The sequence below is a fragment of the Onychostruthus taczanowskii genome, unplaced genomic scaffold (assembly GCF_017590055.1).
Source record: "Onychostruthus taczanowskii isolate IOZ18803 unplaced genomic scaffold, ASM1759005v1 scaffold43, whole genome shotgun sequence".
Taxonomy (NCBI): Eukaryota; Metazoa; Chordata; class Aves; order Passeriformes; family Passeridae; genus Onychostruthus; species Onychostruthus taczanowskii.
Window position 1 is genome coordinate 5,631,199 of NW_024501792.1, and position 16,845 is coordinate 5,648,043.

The window sequence follows — 16,845 nt, forward strand, 5'->3', positions numbered from 1 at the left end:
AAAAGCAGCTAAACGGCCCCAACGCCCCTCCGACAGAACTCGGGGAGAAACCCACCAAATTTATTTTTATTTATTTGTATTCTTCACAATTCCTGGTCAATCAGCCCCGGTGAGAGCCGCAATTCCTGATTTGGCGACGGCTCCGTGTGTATATAAAAATCACTCCCGGCAGGACGGGGCGGGCAGGGTCCTCCCGCCGCTGCCTGCGCTTACAAACGGTATAAAACAAACCCGAAACAGCCCCCCTCAAAATCCCAGCAAACCCCCAAATCTCTGCTGCACAGGCAAGGCTGGGTCAGTGCGGTGTCTGGCGCGGCCGGCGCCGGCTCCTCTACGTCCTCGACAACCCGCGGTTGTCCAAATCTTTCACCTGGGCAGTAAAAGAAGGTTCATGAGGTAGAATTCCGTGGTTTTTTCCCCAGCCGGGTGGGTTTGGGCTCGCTCTGGTGCCATACCTTGTATATTCGGACCAGCCAGTGCTCTGTGGTGTACGCCTCCTCCAGCACGTCCAGCTCAAAGTCCTTGTTGCCGATTTCGGCGTTCCTCACCCGGTCGTAGCCTGGGGGTCGCTCTAGGAGAGGACAAAGCACGGGCAGTGCTGCTGCATCGCGCCCCAGAGATGTCATGGAGCAGTGGGGCTCCCCAAAAGCAGTGCCACGCCCCGGGGGCGGCTCAGGGACTCACTGGCCTCAGTGTAGACCTGGCCGAAGCGGTAGTAGCACATCTTGTACATGAGGCAGTTGAGCAGCACCGGGGAGCCCTCGCGGTCCACCCGGAACTCCCTGGTGGGGGTGTAATAGTCGTGCTCCTTGATGTGCCGCCCCGTGTCCGTGCTGCCCCCGATCCGCACCATCCACAGGAACTTGTTGATGTCTGGAAGGCAGAGAGTTGGGGGGCAAAGGAATGAGGGCTTGAGCTGATTTGGGGGCCCAAGAGCAAGGGGTTGAACTGGGGTGAAAGAACAAGAAGTTGGGATGAGGTAAAAGAATGAGAAGCCAAATTGAGCTGGGGGCCAGGAGAGAGGGTTGAGGTCATGTGGGGGGGCAAAAGCAAGGCTGAGTCGAGGGAGGGCTCCAAAGAGGAGCATTCTGGCCCCGTTTTCACTCCACAGCCCCAGCTGGAGATGGGATTCTGCCACCAGCACCCCCAGCTGGATCTGACGGGCTCACAGCAGGATCTTACCATCCGATGAGTACCCGGTGAGGCCGCCAAAGATGACCAGCACGTAGCTGACGTCCAGCTCCCTCATGATCTCGTAGGCTTTCTCCTCCGTCGATGCCATGGCCTGGGGCAGATGTGGTGTCAGCCAGTGCTGACGTGGTGCCCAGAAAGGCTGGCCAAGGCAGCGGGGGAGGGAGGGACCCACCTGGCCGACGCGGGAGATGTGTGTGTTGTTCCAGGTGTTGTTGTCCACCAGGATGGTCCGGTTGGCCATGGCAGTGATCTGGTAGCCGTAGTCCCACCAGGACATCACCTTGGCATCCTGCACCGAACAGCGGCCGGGCATCAGTGCCTCAGTGGGCAAGGTGGGGTGCCCAGGGCACAGCCCCCCGTACCTCCGGCGTGTTGTGCCGCAGCCAGTAATAAGCTTCTCGGAAGTCATCGAAGATGATCCTGCTGCCATCGCCGCCACGGGCAGAGAGAACGATGGAGGGGGAGGAATAGGCCTCGCTGGTCACCCAGGTGGAGTGGAAGGTGTAGGTGATCAGGAAGAACGCCATGACCAGGATCATGCCACTGGCAACCTGTGGGAACAACCCAGGGTCTCAGCACTGGGAGGAACGGCGCTGTCAGCCTCCCGCACTCAGCCCATCCTCAGCCAGGTGCCCTCCTGAGCCAGCCTGGCGCTCACCTCATTTTTAATGGGGTAGGTGGAGTCTTGCTGCTTTTTGCTCTTCTTGTCTGGCCGGCTGATATCCAGGTTCTTCATGTAGGTGGACAATACCTGAGAGACCCCGATGCCAGACAGGATGCACATCACCGGAGCCAGCACCAGCATGAGACGCACCTATGGCAACAGCAGAACTGCTGGAAAAGGAATCCAGCAGAAATCCAAGGGAAGAGAGAATGGGATGCCATTCCTAATCCAGCACATCAAGTTCAGTGGATATATCAGCCTCAGGATAAACCTGTGGCTGTTTTTTTTAGTGGGGAGCTGCCACCATCCCAGGCACTCCTGAGGGAAATTCCCTGAAATGCTCAAAACTGGCCCACATGGGAAACTGAGGTCACTTCAGCAATCTTAGGTGGAAGCAAGGACTGGTAGCTGCCTCCACACCAGAACTCAACCACATTTAGTGTTCAGGGTGCCACAGGAAGAATGGAAATGGGCTCATCAGTGACTGTTTGTCAGCAGTCCCTGCCTGAAAACCCAGAAAACTTGTTTGAGATTGCACTGGGTGCTCGGCTCTGGGAGATCAGGAACACTGACCAGGCAGTGCTGGCCCCAGTGACACGAGTCACACCCAAACCACTGAGTTTTGCAACTTCACCTTCCCTCACTGCAGAGGGATGAAACAAAACCACATTTATGGAAGGGAGAAAAGCCCTCAGGGTGAAAGAATCATCACTAAGTTCAGAAAAACAAATTAAATTGTTAGGAGCACTCGGTGGCAGGGCTGGTGCCCGCAGCCCTCACCATGACAGCTGAGAAGTACATGCTGGTCACGCCGTACATGATGATGAAGATACGGGCATCCGAGAGGTTGCTGAAGCAGTAGTAGAGACCAACTGTGAGGGGGGAGAAAAAGGGGTCAGGTTCAGCTCAGAGATGAAATAAAAGCAGGCTCTGAGGGATGCAGAGGGACACAGTGGGCTCGGCACGCCAGAAGAGGCAGGAAAGCCCTCTGGTGACTAACTCAGGGTCGGGCAACTCACCTGGGAACATGAAAACAAGGAGCTGCAGGTCGAAGTAGTAGGAGGACCAAGTGGTGGGCTGGTGCTCAGAGACAGAGGCGATGATGGGGATGTTGTTCTTGGCATAGGAAGGGTCCAGCAGGGAATAGAAACGCCCCGTCCATGGGGAGATTTTCCCTAGGAAAGTGGAGAAAACAAATCCTCTTTGGATCCAGCAGAGTAATGGGCAATGTTGACACAATGTACTCTCCCAGGGAAGCACATGTGAGGCTGAATGAGTGATCCCAGACCTCATTTAGAATCTCTACTACTAAACCTGCCATTTTAGAAAGGAAATGCAATGCAATTTCACTCTAAAAAACTCCTCCCTGCCCAACCTCTACCTTTAGCATCTCTTTGCTACTACAGAGCAACAACCAGTATCTGCAGCACCATCCTGGTGTCCCCAGAGTTTCTGCCCTCCTACCTTACAGCTGCTGCTTAAATATTCCTTGCTAATGCACACATTTGGGCAGGTCCCAACCTCCCCCTTTGAGGGAACTCACAGACACTGGCACCACAGTAACATGGAGTTAGGATGGACAAATTCCATGCCTTTGGAAGCAAGGAAAGAGGGTGAAACACCCTTGTAATGGGTGTTTAGCCTAGCCACAGCCTCAGGCTACCTGTGAGCATCAGCACAGCCCCGACGGAGAGCAGGACGAAGCCGACCAGGGAAATGACACTCCTGAAGAGGATTTCAAACTGCTGTGGGTTCAGCTTGCTCCGGAGGTAGTCCACGAAGGCATGGATCTGGCACAGGCCGAAGACTCCAAGGGCAGCCATGTGCTCCGAGGAGAGGACAGGCTGGGAGTGGGGCAGAGCATGGTCAGACACAGCAATGAACAGGAGCCATTACTGGCTTTTTTCAGAAATCACTGCCTGGCACAGTCTCTGCCAGCCACAGGAAAATGTTCAAATGTTCCCTCCCTGTGACTGGCACAGCTGGCACAAGTTCTTTTCCTACATCCACTTTGATTCTGATAAGAATCCACGTGGAAAATTAACCAGATTCTCTTGAAATCATGAGCTGGACAGGCCTGATTCCCGCCATACCAAGACACACACGGCATGAATGCTTCCTTCAGCAAAACCAAAGATATTTTTATGAAACACAACCAGTGCTGGGAAGGTTATTAAGTGCTTTGAAAATCACCCAGCACAGCCAAAGGCTCATTTTGCCAAAGATGGCAATGAACCAGCATAACAGAAGCTGGAACAAGGAGTGAGCACCCACTCATAACCTCAATGATGAAGGCAAGAAGTAAAACCAGGTATCAGCGCACTGCTGTTCTGTTAGAACCCATTCCCAAGTCTGCAAACCCTCCTGGTGCCCACCTGGAAGCCAACAAAGGAGATCTGCATGGAGAGGATGGTTCCCAAGCAGTAGACCGTGCAATAGGCTACGTAGATCCTGTGGGAGAAGCGCCCGGTGAGCATCAGCACCAGGACGTGCAGGGGGATGAGGTTGATCAGGAAGACGTAGCCACCCCACGAGGAGACCTGCCAGGACACAAAGCAGACACACACCCACAAGTTCCAGGACAGAACAGCTGCAGAGATGAGGTGAAACACAGAGGTTTAGCTTTCCTGGGATCACGGGCAGGATTTTCACACAGTAGCAATACCAGCTGGAATCTGCCCTATCTTAGAGCATCCTAAACAACCCAGCTGCCAGAAACATGGATTTTTCAACACTACTAAGAACACCTGACACCAAACCCACTAGTTTTGCAAGAAGGACCCATTCCCTTTCCACCTCCATAGAGGTTCTAGCTCTCTGGACACACTGACACAGGAACAGCACACCATGGCTTCCTGGTGAGTGCCCCCAGAGGGATCTCAGAGTCAGGTTTTCCCCAGAGCTGGGAGAAGGGACACTCACCATGTAGAAATAGGCGAGGGCACACATGGCTGCCCAATAGATGGAGCCGGTTTTGACAGCCTTGATCCACATGTAGTAGGTCAGGAGCATGCAGAATATGGCAATACCTGTGGAAGGACCCGAGCTGTTAATGCCATCCCTGGGGCACGGCAGAGAACTCAAGCCATTAAAAACAGATCTGTACATGCTTTTGCTGCTCCATCACACGAAGAGCCAGGCCTGGGAAAAGCATTTGATATCTGGTTTCTAGACCCAAACACTGTGGAGTTTGTGTCTAACAGCTCACGTGGTTCTTCCAGCCACACCAGCTGGAAGAACGCCTACACAGCCCCCAAAAACCCAGCTACAGCAAAGGAGCCAGGATCCTCCTCTGCCCCAGGCAGTGGCAGTGAGATTGCTGCCTTTGCCAGTCCCAACGTCACTGCTGGAACAGGGATAAAAGCACAGAGGAACCACACAGCAGCTCCAGTTCCAGGCAGTCTGGGGAGGTGACAAAACCCTTTCTGACTGGCAAACAAGGATATTGGAGTAAACTCACTGCCAGTGCTGGGAGACACTCCCTCTACTCCACAGCATGGCCAAAAACCATCTCTGATCTCTGATGGGTCAGGTTTGTTCAGCACAAAGCCAGCAGTGATCACCAGGAAAGGACAGAGCCTCTATTGTGCTCTGCAGCATTTTCCAGCACCACTTTCCAGCACCCAACAGTCCTTAAAGGTTTCCCTAAGGATCACAAACTCACCTTCATTATCATAGGAGCCAGCAACAGACCTGGAGATGTACCCAGGCACAACAGCGATCATGGCAGCAGCAAGGAGTCCTGCCCCTGCATCCTGGGAAAAACAGCCAGGGAAAGGACATCAGGGTTTAGGGATTTTATTACTCAAAGGAATAAAAATTGCATGTGGAAACACAGTTTTCAAACAGATCTGCCACTTCCCAGAAGGCTGGGGTTTTGAGGAGTGTGGCAGTCACCTCCACACCTCTGACCCAGCTGCTCTCCCAAATGGCAAACAGCTCCTGCTCCTCTGGAAAGCCAAAGCCTGCGGGGCACACCCTGCTGGCCCTGTACCTTGAGCTCTTTGGTGAGGTGGTAAGTCACGATGGTGGTGAAGGAGGAGAAGAGGGGAGCCAGGAACACGCAGACGTTACGGATGTCGATGGTGATGTGGAAGAAGTGCAGCACGTGGTAAATCGCTGCTGATGTGATCATCAGGCCTGGGGATGGAAATGACACAGATATCAGGGTGCTCCAAACTCACCAGCAGGGAGCTGCTGCCAGGGATGCATCCCCAAGCTGCCCTCTGAGCCAGCTGGCACTCATGGCTGCAGTCCCCACCCCGATTTTCCCTCGCACCAGCTGCATTTCAGCTTGGCAAAAGCTTTACCTGGGTAAATGGTTCCCCCGATGATCCTGCCCAGGGGGTACCACGCTCGGTCATCAAACCAGTTGTGGAATTTGTAGAAGCCCTCCTCAGCCAGGAAGCGGGTGGTGCGGTAGTTGAAGTACCTGTAAGGGTGACAGGGTGTGACAGCACTGTGGGGGCTGCTCCTGCGTGTTCCATGCACAGAGAACTGGCCCAGTTTCCCTCAGCTGCCCCAAACCTCAGCTGCAAAGGTTCATTCCTCCTCCCAGTGGGCCTAACAGCACGTTTACAAAGGTGACAGTGCCCCTTGGGACTGATTCAATCAGCAACAAGCTTGGGGCACCGACACAAATCCTGCCAGGAGCTCTCTCCTGCTGTGCCCAGGTCAGGAGTGACCACCTCCCAAGAGAAACCAATGGGAAATGATTCTTGGATCTGGGTTGCAAAAAGAGCCCTGGGTACTAAGTGAATTTGGATGTGGAAGAGAAAAATCAAGCTGTACTGAAACACATCCTCCAAATCCCACATCCTCAATGGGGATTAACTTGAGCCTGGCACCATCACCTGAATTCTGTGTGCTCCAGAACAGGAAAAGCCCAACAGGCCCCCAGGAAATGAGAGAACAACACTTACGGGTCAAACTCATGGATGACACTTTCAAATCTTAATACGGAGAAAAGTCTTGTGGAGAAAGCTGCAAACACAGAGAAGGGGCAGTGAACACACAGAGTTACCCTTGGTTTTCCTGCACCAGGAGCCATCCCTGAGGGCACAGACTTACACAGGACAGCTGCCATCGACAGGATGAGGAGCTTGAGCAGCGTGTCCTGCTTCTCATAGGAGAGCCGCAGAAAGCCCAACTTGGTCATTTTCACATCAAATGCAGGGCCTGAGGATCCCTGAACGCCTGGCACAGTCAGGAAGATCAAAAGCCTTTAAAGCCTTCACGAGCCTTTGGACTTTAAATCCCCCCACTCTGGCCCAGCCTTCACCCCTGCCAGGTGCTTGTGCCTGCCCCCACAAACCCCTCACCTCCTGTCCTGACCTGACTCCTGGCTGGTTTTCCTTCCTTTACAGAGCCCAGAACTTCTCCGGGGCAGAGGACGCGCCTGTTTCTCTGTGCACAGAACAAAACCACAGTGTAAACTTGAGCAAAACCCCTGCCCTCCCTCTGGATGCCCTCTGAGGATTAACCATCACCTGCAAGCAAAGCACAAAAAATATAATCCATGGAGAATGCAAGAAATGGGTGCTTTTTTCACACACAGGAGATCTGAATGGCTCCCAGTTTGGATCACTTGTGTCAAACATATATATATATATATATATATACACACACACATATATATATATATATCTGCCAGTAGTTTGTTAATGCAAACCAAGACAGTAAATTGATTTTGCTCACACCAGACAATGTGGCTGTTTAATTCAACTTCCCTGAGGGGAGGAAAAGCCACAGAAATCCTGGGGTTGCACACTAAGGAAGTGACACTTACTGAAGAATCACAGCTTTAACATCTTTCTACCTCGAAAACACTCAGATTTCTTCAAATCGTTTCTTGCCCAATCAGTCAGAAACCCCTCCCACTGCTCCGGGCAGGCTCGGTCCCAGCACGGCGGGGTAAATGTGCACATCAGGTCTCTGCTATAGCATCAGGCAGGATGCAGTGGGACAGGCTGAGATTTAAAACCCAAACTGGGCCTGGAAAAGCCTTGCTGTGCCCAGGAGCGATTGCGACTGGCGCACGCTGGGCACCGCCTGGTACAGAAATGCCGTGCGGTGCACATTTCCTGGATCCCTGCCACAACGGAGCGCGGTGCAGATGCCCGCGGGCACGAGCGGCTCTGCCCGGGGTGCCCCGATGTCCTCGGGCGGGCGGGACCCTTCACCGCCAGGAACTGCCGTGACACAGAGCACTCCCGACCCCCGCGCTGCCCCCGGGCTCCGCCAGGCTCCCGCCCTCACGCCTGGGGACTCCGCAGCCCCCGGGCTCCCTCTCCCCACCCAAGGCCCGGGCACCCCGTGACCCCTCAGGTCCCTCACTCCGCAGACCCCGCACACCCCGGCACCCCGCAGTCCCAGCACCCCTGCCCCTCCAGGCCCGACCCCCGCAGCTCCCCCGGCCCGGGCGGGTCCCGGTCCCGGTCCCGTCCCTCACCGCGGCCCCGCCGCCCCGTCCATCCGCCCCGCGCAGCCGCCCTGCCGCCGCCGCTGCCAGCCCGCGCCCCGCCCGCGCCCGCTTTCCATTGGCCGCCGTGCACGCCACTCCAACCGCGGCCGCGCTCGTTGGCTGAAGCCCCGAAAACTCAATCGGATGCGGGGCGGTGCGCGAGGCCCACGGGGCCTCCCCATTGGTGGAGCGGGAGGAGGGCGGTGCCGGCGGAGAATGAGCCGTGACGTGTCCGTCCGGGTTGGCGGGGCCGGGCGGGTCACGTGGGCGGAGGCGGAAGCGCGCCGGCCTGGCCACGTGGGCGGCGGAACCACCGCGGGGCGCGGGGGGAGCGCGGCCCGGAACCCCCGGCCGGAGTAACGAGAGCGGCAGGCGCAGAGCGGCTGAGAATCGTGGTCTCTCCGTTTAATGTTTCAGTGTGAAAATACTAGAGAAAAGTTGATAAACCGGCCCGAAATATTCAAAGGGGTTTGAACGTCACCGGTTCCTTCCCCGACCCGACAGAAACGGTGCATGCACGGCACGGGGACGCTGTGCTCGACGGCAGCGGGAGCTCCCAGAAATGCCCGCCCCCCTCCCACGACCTGAGTTAGGGGAGATGGAGGGAGCGGGAAGGGGGACGAGGGGCAGGGGGACACGGGAGGAACACGACGGCAAAACGGGTGACGGGGTTCCGACCCACGGCCCGAGGGGGGGACATGGCACGGGAAAGGCGTACAAAAGAGTCCACTAGAAAACAAGCGCAGGGCACAACCCGGCTCCTGGAAACTCACAAAGGTGTTAAAAACCCAGGTTTTCCCCCAAAACATTTCCAGGGGGAGACGCAGAGCTGACAGTGACACCTCGCCAGGCTGGGTCCTGCCCGTCCCTGGAGATCGGGGGCGCAGAGAAGCCCGTGGGTGTCCCCGGGCTCGGGGCAGCTCAGTGCCCCGGAGCAGCCGCGTGCTTGGCAGGAGAGGGCGAGGAGGAGGAGGAGGAGGAGGGGGAGGAGGAAGCACCGCTCAGGGCGGACTGAAGGTAAACGGTCTTGTGAAAGAGTCTGTTGCTGAGGAAAACCACCAAGGAGAAGAGACGGAGCTGGAAGTGGCTGAAAGGGAAGAGAGTCCATCAGCTGTGGGTGCCAGGAGCGCCCCGGAGGGTTTTGGGGAGGCTGGGGGTGCTGCACAAGGATCAGGGGGTGGCACTGAAGGATACTCACTAGGTTTTGCCGGGGGTCCTGGCTTCGTTGGCGCTGATGATGAAGAGAGGGAAAAGGATGGAGAAGAGGCAACCGCTGCAAGGGAAAAATACAACACAAGACAATAAAATAAGGGGCACTCGGTGGGTGTCAGGAGCAGGAGGGGCAGAGTGGCTTTCCCACCTGATGATGTAGGAGGACTGCATGGCTGTGAGAAATGCCAGTGGCAAGCCAAAGCCGAAGTAGTAGGGCCAGTTCCTCTCGATGTTGGACAACCGTTGGTGCATTTCGATTCCTGCCAAGAGGAGAATCCCGTGGAAATGAACCCATGGGGAGGAGACACCCTCACTGCAGAATCACACAACCATTTAGGCTGGAAAAGACCTCCAATCACCTCCTTTGACCCATCTCCACCTTGTCAACAGACCAGAGCACTGAGTGCCACATCCAGTCACCTCCTGAACAGCTCCAGGGATGGGGACTACAGCACCTCCCTGGGCAGCCCCTTGCAATGCCTGACCACCCTTTCAGTGAAGAAATTCATCCTGATGTCCAACCTGAACCTCCCCAGCACAGCCTGAAGCTATGTCCTCTCATGCTGTCACTTTTTATGTGGGAGCAGAGCCCAACCCCTCCAGATGCCCCCTCCTGTTGGAGTTGTGCAGAGCCAGAAGGTCCCCCTGAGCCTCCTTTTCTCCAGGCTGAGCTCCCCCAGCTGCTCAAGACTCTTCCCCATCTCTGGACATTCTCCAGCCTCTCAACGTCCTTCCTGTTGTGAGGCCCCCAGAAAAGGACACAGCACTCGAGGCCTCACCAGTGCCCAGCACAGGGGGACAGGCAATGCCCTGGAGCTGTGGCCACACTGGCGCTGCTACAGGCCAGATACCACTGGCCTTATTACCACTTGAGCACTCTGCTGGCTCACATTTACCCTTCATCCCATATAAAAACTGATGGTAGATCAGCCTCTGACACCCAAACTGGATTTTCCTTCAGTTGAGAAAGGCTCAATTCCAGCAAATTCCCCCTTTCCATGCAGGGAGCCTCCTTCACCTTTGTTGAACCAGCGGTACTCGAAGCAGTAGAGCGAGTAGAGCAGCGACATGTGGAGGAGGCTGATCAGCTGCCCAATGAGGTCGATGGGGAACAGGCTCACGATCATTCCCTGGGAGAGAAAAGGAGCAGATTGAGAGAGGGATGCTCAGATTTGGGGGAGGGCAGCACCTGAGCTGTGGGGTGCTTGCTTGTCTCACCTGGATGAGGAAAAGCGCCTGCAGCAGGAGGTTGAACAACATGTCAGCGATGATTTTGCTGACGCTGGGGAAGGGGTGAGGCTTCCTGCCCGACACTTCGAACGCCAGGTCTGCGATGTCCTGCCAGCAGAGACAGGGGCTTCAGGCACGTGGAACTCCAGAGCAATGGGGGCTTCAGGGAAATTAAAGCCAGGGCGATGCTCCTCAGCTGCTTGTGCCCACCAGGAATATGCCCAGAGCTTGTTTTGGGGTGGGATTTTATCTTGTGCTCCCACACCACCTGATCAAGCCCCACCCAGTGAGGAAACTCCCCCTTGCTCAAGGCAGGGCCCAGGTTCCTTTCCTGTCACCCACCTGAAACCAGATGGCATTGACCACCTTACTGAGCACAAAGAGGGGCAGGACCCAGAGAGCGCTGAAAATGGAGGTCAGGATGAACTCCAGCCAAGACCAGACGTCACCATGTAAGGAAGGGTCACCTGTGGAAGAGAGACAGACGTGAGGAACTGGTATAGGAACCTCCAAATGCTCCCTGGCACAGCCATCAGGGAGTTTCTCCTGACTCTAGTTCTCTAATGTCTTTAAAAGCACATTTTCACCCACTTGATTTTTATTTAAATGCAAAAACACACAGACAAATGTGTTTCAAATGGCAAGACCCCCAGGCTGGATCCCTGTCATGCACAGCAGGGTGATCCACTCCTGGTTTTCTACTGGACGATTACTGATGGGATTGGTTGTTACTGGGAAGAAGAGGAAAACAACCAAAGGAGACAGAGGTGTGAGGAACAGTTCAATGGGACAAAGACCCTGAACTCATCCCATGGACTGCTGAGCACTGTGGAACCCCCAGGGGAAAGGCACCCACCGATGATCTGCGCCGTGACCGACTGAAGGACGGGGATGAACACTCGGTAGAACAAGAAGAGACTAAGCTGCAGGAAAAACAAACAAGGACCCTCAGTGAGGCACTGCACGGGCATTTTGTGCTCTTGTGGCTACAGATGCAAAGGCACATGTGGCTCTCCTCCCCCAGCAATCCACAAAGACAGAGGAGCAAGGATTTCTGTTTAAATACAGCCATAATCTACAGCAGAACACTAACATTTCCATGCCCATCCCTTTTACTCTGCACCAGTGTAATGAGAAAATGAAGCCATTTATTTGGTCATTTGATTTATAAAGCGTTGGTTCCATTAAGGATCAGCCCTGTGAACCAGGCATAGCAAGTCAGAGCTGAGGAAATGTATTTAAGATGTCAATATCCAATTGGCAAAACAGTATCCCAGGCTGCAGCAAAGCAGGAACTGAATGTTCAGGAGGAGAGAAGTCTCACAGACTTGAAAAAGCAGCTTGGGTTTCATATGTGGGTCTCTTGAGTAAGTCTGTGGTCCTGTATCCCATAGTGAATCCCTTAAAATACAACACTGGGATGGGAATATGGTGGTTTCCCAAAAATTCCTTCTGCCATGCTGATGGCTCACCACTCACAGCCTTTGAGGGCTGGAGCAGCACATGAGTTTTCACAGGGGTTTTAAAATAAAAACCATAATAAATAAGAACAATCTCCACATACCCAGAAGACACCTCCATTCCAGGCACAACACTGAAATATCCGGCTCACTATCCGCGGTTCACTGTGGGAGAGAGGTGTGTTAACGTCCCAGCACCTGGACAAATGTTCCCTCAGAGTGCCAACTGCTTCTCCTCCACATTTTGGGCATCTTGGAAAAGTCACCAAGAACCAGCTCAACACCAGTTGTGCACCTGATTTTATCCAAACACAAATCCTGGAAGGAATCCCTGCACAGATTCACACCATGTCTCAGCCAGTGCAATCTCTACAAGACTTATATCAGGGAGACTCTTTCAACCTTTATTAATTCCCAAAATCTGCACCAAAACAGAAGAAAAGCAAAGCTTTCTTCCAGATTTTTAAGCACATATTGTAGATCTCAAGCTCTGTTCTCCCCAAACTCTTGCCACAATAAAACTGTGAAATTTGGGGTATTTTTTGGTCTCAGAAGAGGCTGTTTCAGCTCAGGGTGGTTTTGGTGTCTCTATCTGGACATGCAAGAGCAGCTCTGTGGAACTCAGCAGCACGCTCCCAGTGAGCTCTTGACACCAGAATGATTTTGCTATAAAGAAATCCACCACAATTCAGCTATTTATATAAACAACAACAGCAAAAAATTGTATTTTTCTTTAGAGGCAGCCCAGATGTGGAGCTGCAGAGACCCCTAAGGAGTATTGGGATCATGGGAGTCTTCTTTCACCTTTCAGCCAGCCTCCCAACCAGCCAGCCAAAATAATTGGTAAATATGTCACAGAATGTGCATTACTGCCCAAAAGCACTGTGTGAGGTGCCAGCCCAGTGCCATCAGGGCAGCAGAGACATCCTGGCATGGTCAGGGAGTCAGACATGGGAACAGATGCTGTTTGTTCCTGCATGGGGATAATTCTGGCATTTCCAGAGCCACTGAGGTTCTGCAGCTCCAAACTCCACAAAACACAGCAGGGCTGAGGAAAAGAGACACTCAATCTGCTTCAACATGGACATTGGATCCAAGCTGCTGTTTCTTCCCTGATCCCACAATTACCAGCAGCAACAACGGATCCGAGATAGCACGAGGATTCAGAAGGAAAAGAAACCCACAAATCCACGTTCTTTCAGTGGTAATTCAAACTGATTATCAAACAACATAAAAGGTCTGACTCCTTATCTCCTGCTAACAGCTCCAGCTCCATTATGCAGTGGAGAAAGGGAGTTTCATACCACGTGTTCCCATTTATTGGCTCTGGCTACCAGAGGAGAAGGGAATTACCCCATTTCTGACCAGCCACACCCCGTACTCACTTCTCTTGCTTCTTCTCTTCCATGTGAAACCTCCGCTGGGCGAGTGCACTGTTGGCTCTCCTCCGCCGCTGCTCTTCCCTTTTCTGCTGGATCCGGGCATCCAGCTTGGAGATGGTGCAGATGCCCCAGATGGAGTCCTTAATTCCCTGTGGATGTGAGGAGAGAGGAGCAATGGCACGGCATGTGGCTGACCCAGGCCATCCAAACCCTCCTGGTGCCACGGCTGGCCTCGCTCCCTGGCTGCTTGGGCTCAGCTGGAGCAGCATCACCACCTCTCCTGCATGGCCCAGTGACCTAAATCACTGCAGGTTCCAGCACCTCCGTGACCAGCAGTAATTTTGTCTGTAAAGGTGTAATTTCTCTTCCAATCTGCACTATTTTAAACCCTGGCAAAAAAATCAGAGTCCGATCTCTCCCAGCTTTGTCTGGCAGGAAGCCCCTCATCCCCTGCCAGCTTTCTGAGGCCAATAAAATGGAATTACACTAACATTTGGGATGTGTGAAGTCTCAGTGTATGCTGAGTTTGATGCTTATACCTTCACAAATAGAAGCATCTGTCCTCATCCCAGAAACTTCCTCCCACCAGCAACATCCATGCCTGTTAATAAGAGTGCCCAGAAGTTTTCCCTTACTCCATGTTTGAGAGATCTGCAGAGCTGCCTCCTAGGACCTGGCTTGTCCCATGCCTGGAAGTGCCCAAGGCCAGGCTGGATGGGGCTTGGAGCAACCTGGGATAGCAGAAGGTGTCCCTGCCCTTGCCAGGAACATGCAAGAGAAAGACTTAAATGTCCCTTCCAACCCAAACCACTCTGGGATCCTGTCTAACTATTTCCAGCTCCAGGTGATCCCATATCCATCGTCATCACAATTTCCCATTAAAATAAAGATCCAAAGGATGAGCCAGGATGGTGTCACCAACCTGTTTGTGTTCATGGAGTTCTTGCCCAAAGAGGATAAATTCCAATCCCAAATTCACGTCTGAAAGAGCAGAGCTGGGCCCTGACCCAGGCAGCTCTTCCAGCTGATGGTGTAGGAGCACTGGGAAATGACACAACTCCTGCTTTTAGGTTGTGGCCACAGGGCTTTGATCAAACCTTTGTCTGTTTTCCAAACAGAGTTATTTCTGAGCACAAGTTATTGCTCAGTGACACAGCATGAGTGGCTTTTAGCCTGTATTTAACCCTGGATGATGGAAGACAGGGTGGGAGCAGTGAGGTGACACAGAACTTATTGCTAGGACAGAGCTGCTCTGGTCACAGACATTCACCTATTATTTGTATTATTATTATTAAATTATACACAACATATACATACTATAGTCAAATATACTTATAAACTTTGTGTATTGCATATAATATTATAATTATTATTGTTACTAATATTATTGATATTTTTTATTAATTTGTGCCCAAAGGAAATCTGTCAGACGTTCAGCAGCAAACACTGAGCCTTTTGCAACAGACACATCACACACCAGGGTTGAAATACACCTGGAGACCCTTTTCCTTCCTTGGAAAAGTCACCAAGAACCAGCTCAACACCAGTTGTGCACCTGATTTTATCCAAACACAAATCCTGGAAGGAATCCCTGCACAGATTTACACCATCTCTCAGTCTCTACAAGACTTACATCAGGGAGACTCTTTCAACCTTTATTAATTCCCCAAATCTGCACCGAAACAGCAGAAAAAAGCAATGCCACAGGAAGGAGGGTGCTCCCAAAGTGCCAGGAGCAGCCCCAGGAGCCTCACCCTGACGAGGTCATGAAGGAAGATTCTCACGCTGTCGGCCATCTCGACTCCAGCATCACCTCTGCTTCCCAAACTATCAGCTACAGGGAGAGGGGGACAGCCGGACCCAAGCCTCTCTCATCCTGGAGAGACGGGAAACGGAGGGAGCCTGCGGGGGGAACACACGGCACAAGTGGTAACAGCGGGCTGACCGGGAATTACAGGTTCAGTCACACCCGAGCGATTTCCAGCAGGATTCCCGGCCCTCACTGGGCACAGCAACATCCTCCAACAGGCCAGGGAATGGACCCATCCTGCGCATATGGCAGAGATAGCAAGACCAGGGTTGGAGGAACAGCTCTTGTAAACAACCAGAGAAATCAAACCAGCGTCTGAAACAAGGCAGAAATAAAGCACCGGCTAACAAAGCTCGTGCTTTCCCACCAGGATGCAAAGCTCTCGAGCTGCGGCAGAGCTCCCGGCAGCTCTGGAGCAGGCTGAAGTCAAACCCCGGCATGGCAGTGCTGGGGATACAATTTAAAATCATTTTAAAAACGGGTTTGTTTTGGTTATTCTGAGTCCAACCCTGCCGGGATCTAAGCTGCGGAACCAGAACTGACCTCCACATTTACTACCCAGTTAATCGCAGGCAGCTTCCTCCGAAAAGCCCGAGTCACGGAACAGCGTGCAGAGCAAGGAGTCGCCCCTGCTATGGGGGTGACCTGGGCTCTGCACCCCTGGCAGCTGAGGGCTGACCCTCAGGCACGGCCCTCACGGAGGGGCAGAACCCCGCCGTGGCTGCCGGGGGTCTGCGCGTCCCTCACAGCCCGGACCCCGCTTTACCCCGGGCTGCTCCCACAGCCTCCCCGCGCAGTGCGCGAGGGGGACGGCTCCCAAATGCCCTCGGGGCCGCCCCCGCAGTGCCCAGAACCGCTGGGGGTTTGTTTCGCCACGGGAAGGCCGCGGCTCCCGGCGGTGCCCCCCGAGCGTGTCTCCGTGTGCCCCCCGGCCCCCCGGTCCCCCCGCACTCACCGGGGCCGGCCGGGGGCGCACGGCGGGACGGGCCCGGCTCACACGGCCCGGCCGCGCCCACCGCGCATGCGCCGCGCGCACCGCGCACACGCACTGCCGCGGCCCCTCCCGCCGCCGGCCCCGCCCACCAAGGGGACACGCCTATCACCCGGTACCGCCCACCGCATCCACTGCGCATGCGCCAAAGGCCAGTGCCGACACTTCTGTCCCAAATGCAGTTGCGCGTGCGCGCTGCTGCCGCCCGCCGCCAGAGGGCGCCACATGCATAGGGAAGGGAATTGGGAACGGGGGGAATGGGGGGATACTGGGAACACTGGGGGGATACTAGGGGGAATGGGAGGATACTGGGGGGAATGGGGGGATACTGGTAACGCTGGGGGGATACTAGGGGGAATGGGGAAATACTGGGAACACTGGGGGATACTGGGGGGAATACTGGGAACACTGGATACTGGGGGGAATACTGGGAACACTG

At 54.2% G+C, this 16,845-nt stretch overlaps 2 protein-coding genes across 3 annotated transcripts; both read right to left on the minus strand.

Moving 5' to 3' along the window:
• Positions 1 to 48: 48 nt before the first annotated feature.
• Positions 49 to 8,383, minus strand: STT3A (STT3 oligosaccharyltransferase complex catalytic subunit A). 2 transcript variants are annotated; one of them, XM_041413823.1, is made up of 19 exons: positions 8,310 to 8,383; positions 7,193 to 7,264; positions 6,929 to 7,054; positions 6,781 to 6,841; positions 6,169 to 6,290; positions 5,853 to 5,998; positions 5,523 to 5,613; positions 4,781 to 4,887; positions 4,234 to 4,398; positions 3,522 to 3,702; positions 2,878 to 3,033; positions 2,639 to 2,730; positions 1,853 to 2,008; positions 1,557 to 1,745; positions 1,367 to 1,483; positions 1,183 to 1,285; positions 685 to 873; positions 456 to 571; positions 49 to 370 (listed from the first exon to the last, which is right to left on the minus strand). In XM_041413823.1, exons 3-19 carry the CDS (start codon positions 7,014 to 7,016, stop codon positions 332 to 334), a joined length of 2,118 nt encoding a protein of 705 aa, XP_041269757.1. In that variant the 5' UTR covers positions 7,017 to 7,054; positions 7,193 to 7,264; positions 8,310 to 8,383; the 3' UTR covers positions 49 to 331. The 2 variants fall into 2 exon arrangements, with proteins under 2 accessions (XP_041269757.1, XP_041269756.1); XM_041413822.1 differs by having other exon boundaries at positions 7,180 to 7,264; positions 8,310 to 8,376.
• Positions 8,384 to 8,705: 322 nt separating this feature from the next.
• EI24 (EI24 autophagy associated transmembrane protein) lies at positions 8,706 to 16,472 on the minus strand. The gene is made up of 11 exons (XM_041413826.1): positions 16,371 to 16,472; positions 15,360 to 15,507; positions 13,609 to 13,754; positions 12,328 to 12,388; positions 11,620 to 11,686; positions 11,106 to 11,230; positions 10,752 to 10,871; positions 10,552 to 10,663; positions 9,682 to 9,793; positions 9,520 to 9,594; positions 8,706 to 9,408 (listed from the first exon to the last, which is right to left on the minus strand). The coding sequence occupies exons 2-11, from the start codon at positions 15,399 to 15,401 to the stop codon at positions 9,243 to 9,245; spliced, it is 1,026 nt and encodes a 341-aa protein (XP_041269760.1). The 5' UTR covers positions 15,402 to 15,507; positions 16,371 to 16,472; the 3' UTR covers positions 8,706 to 9,242.
• Positions 16,473 to 16,845: the final 373 nt, after the last annotated feature.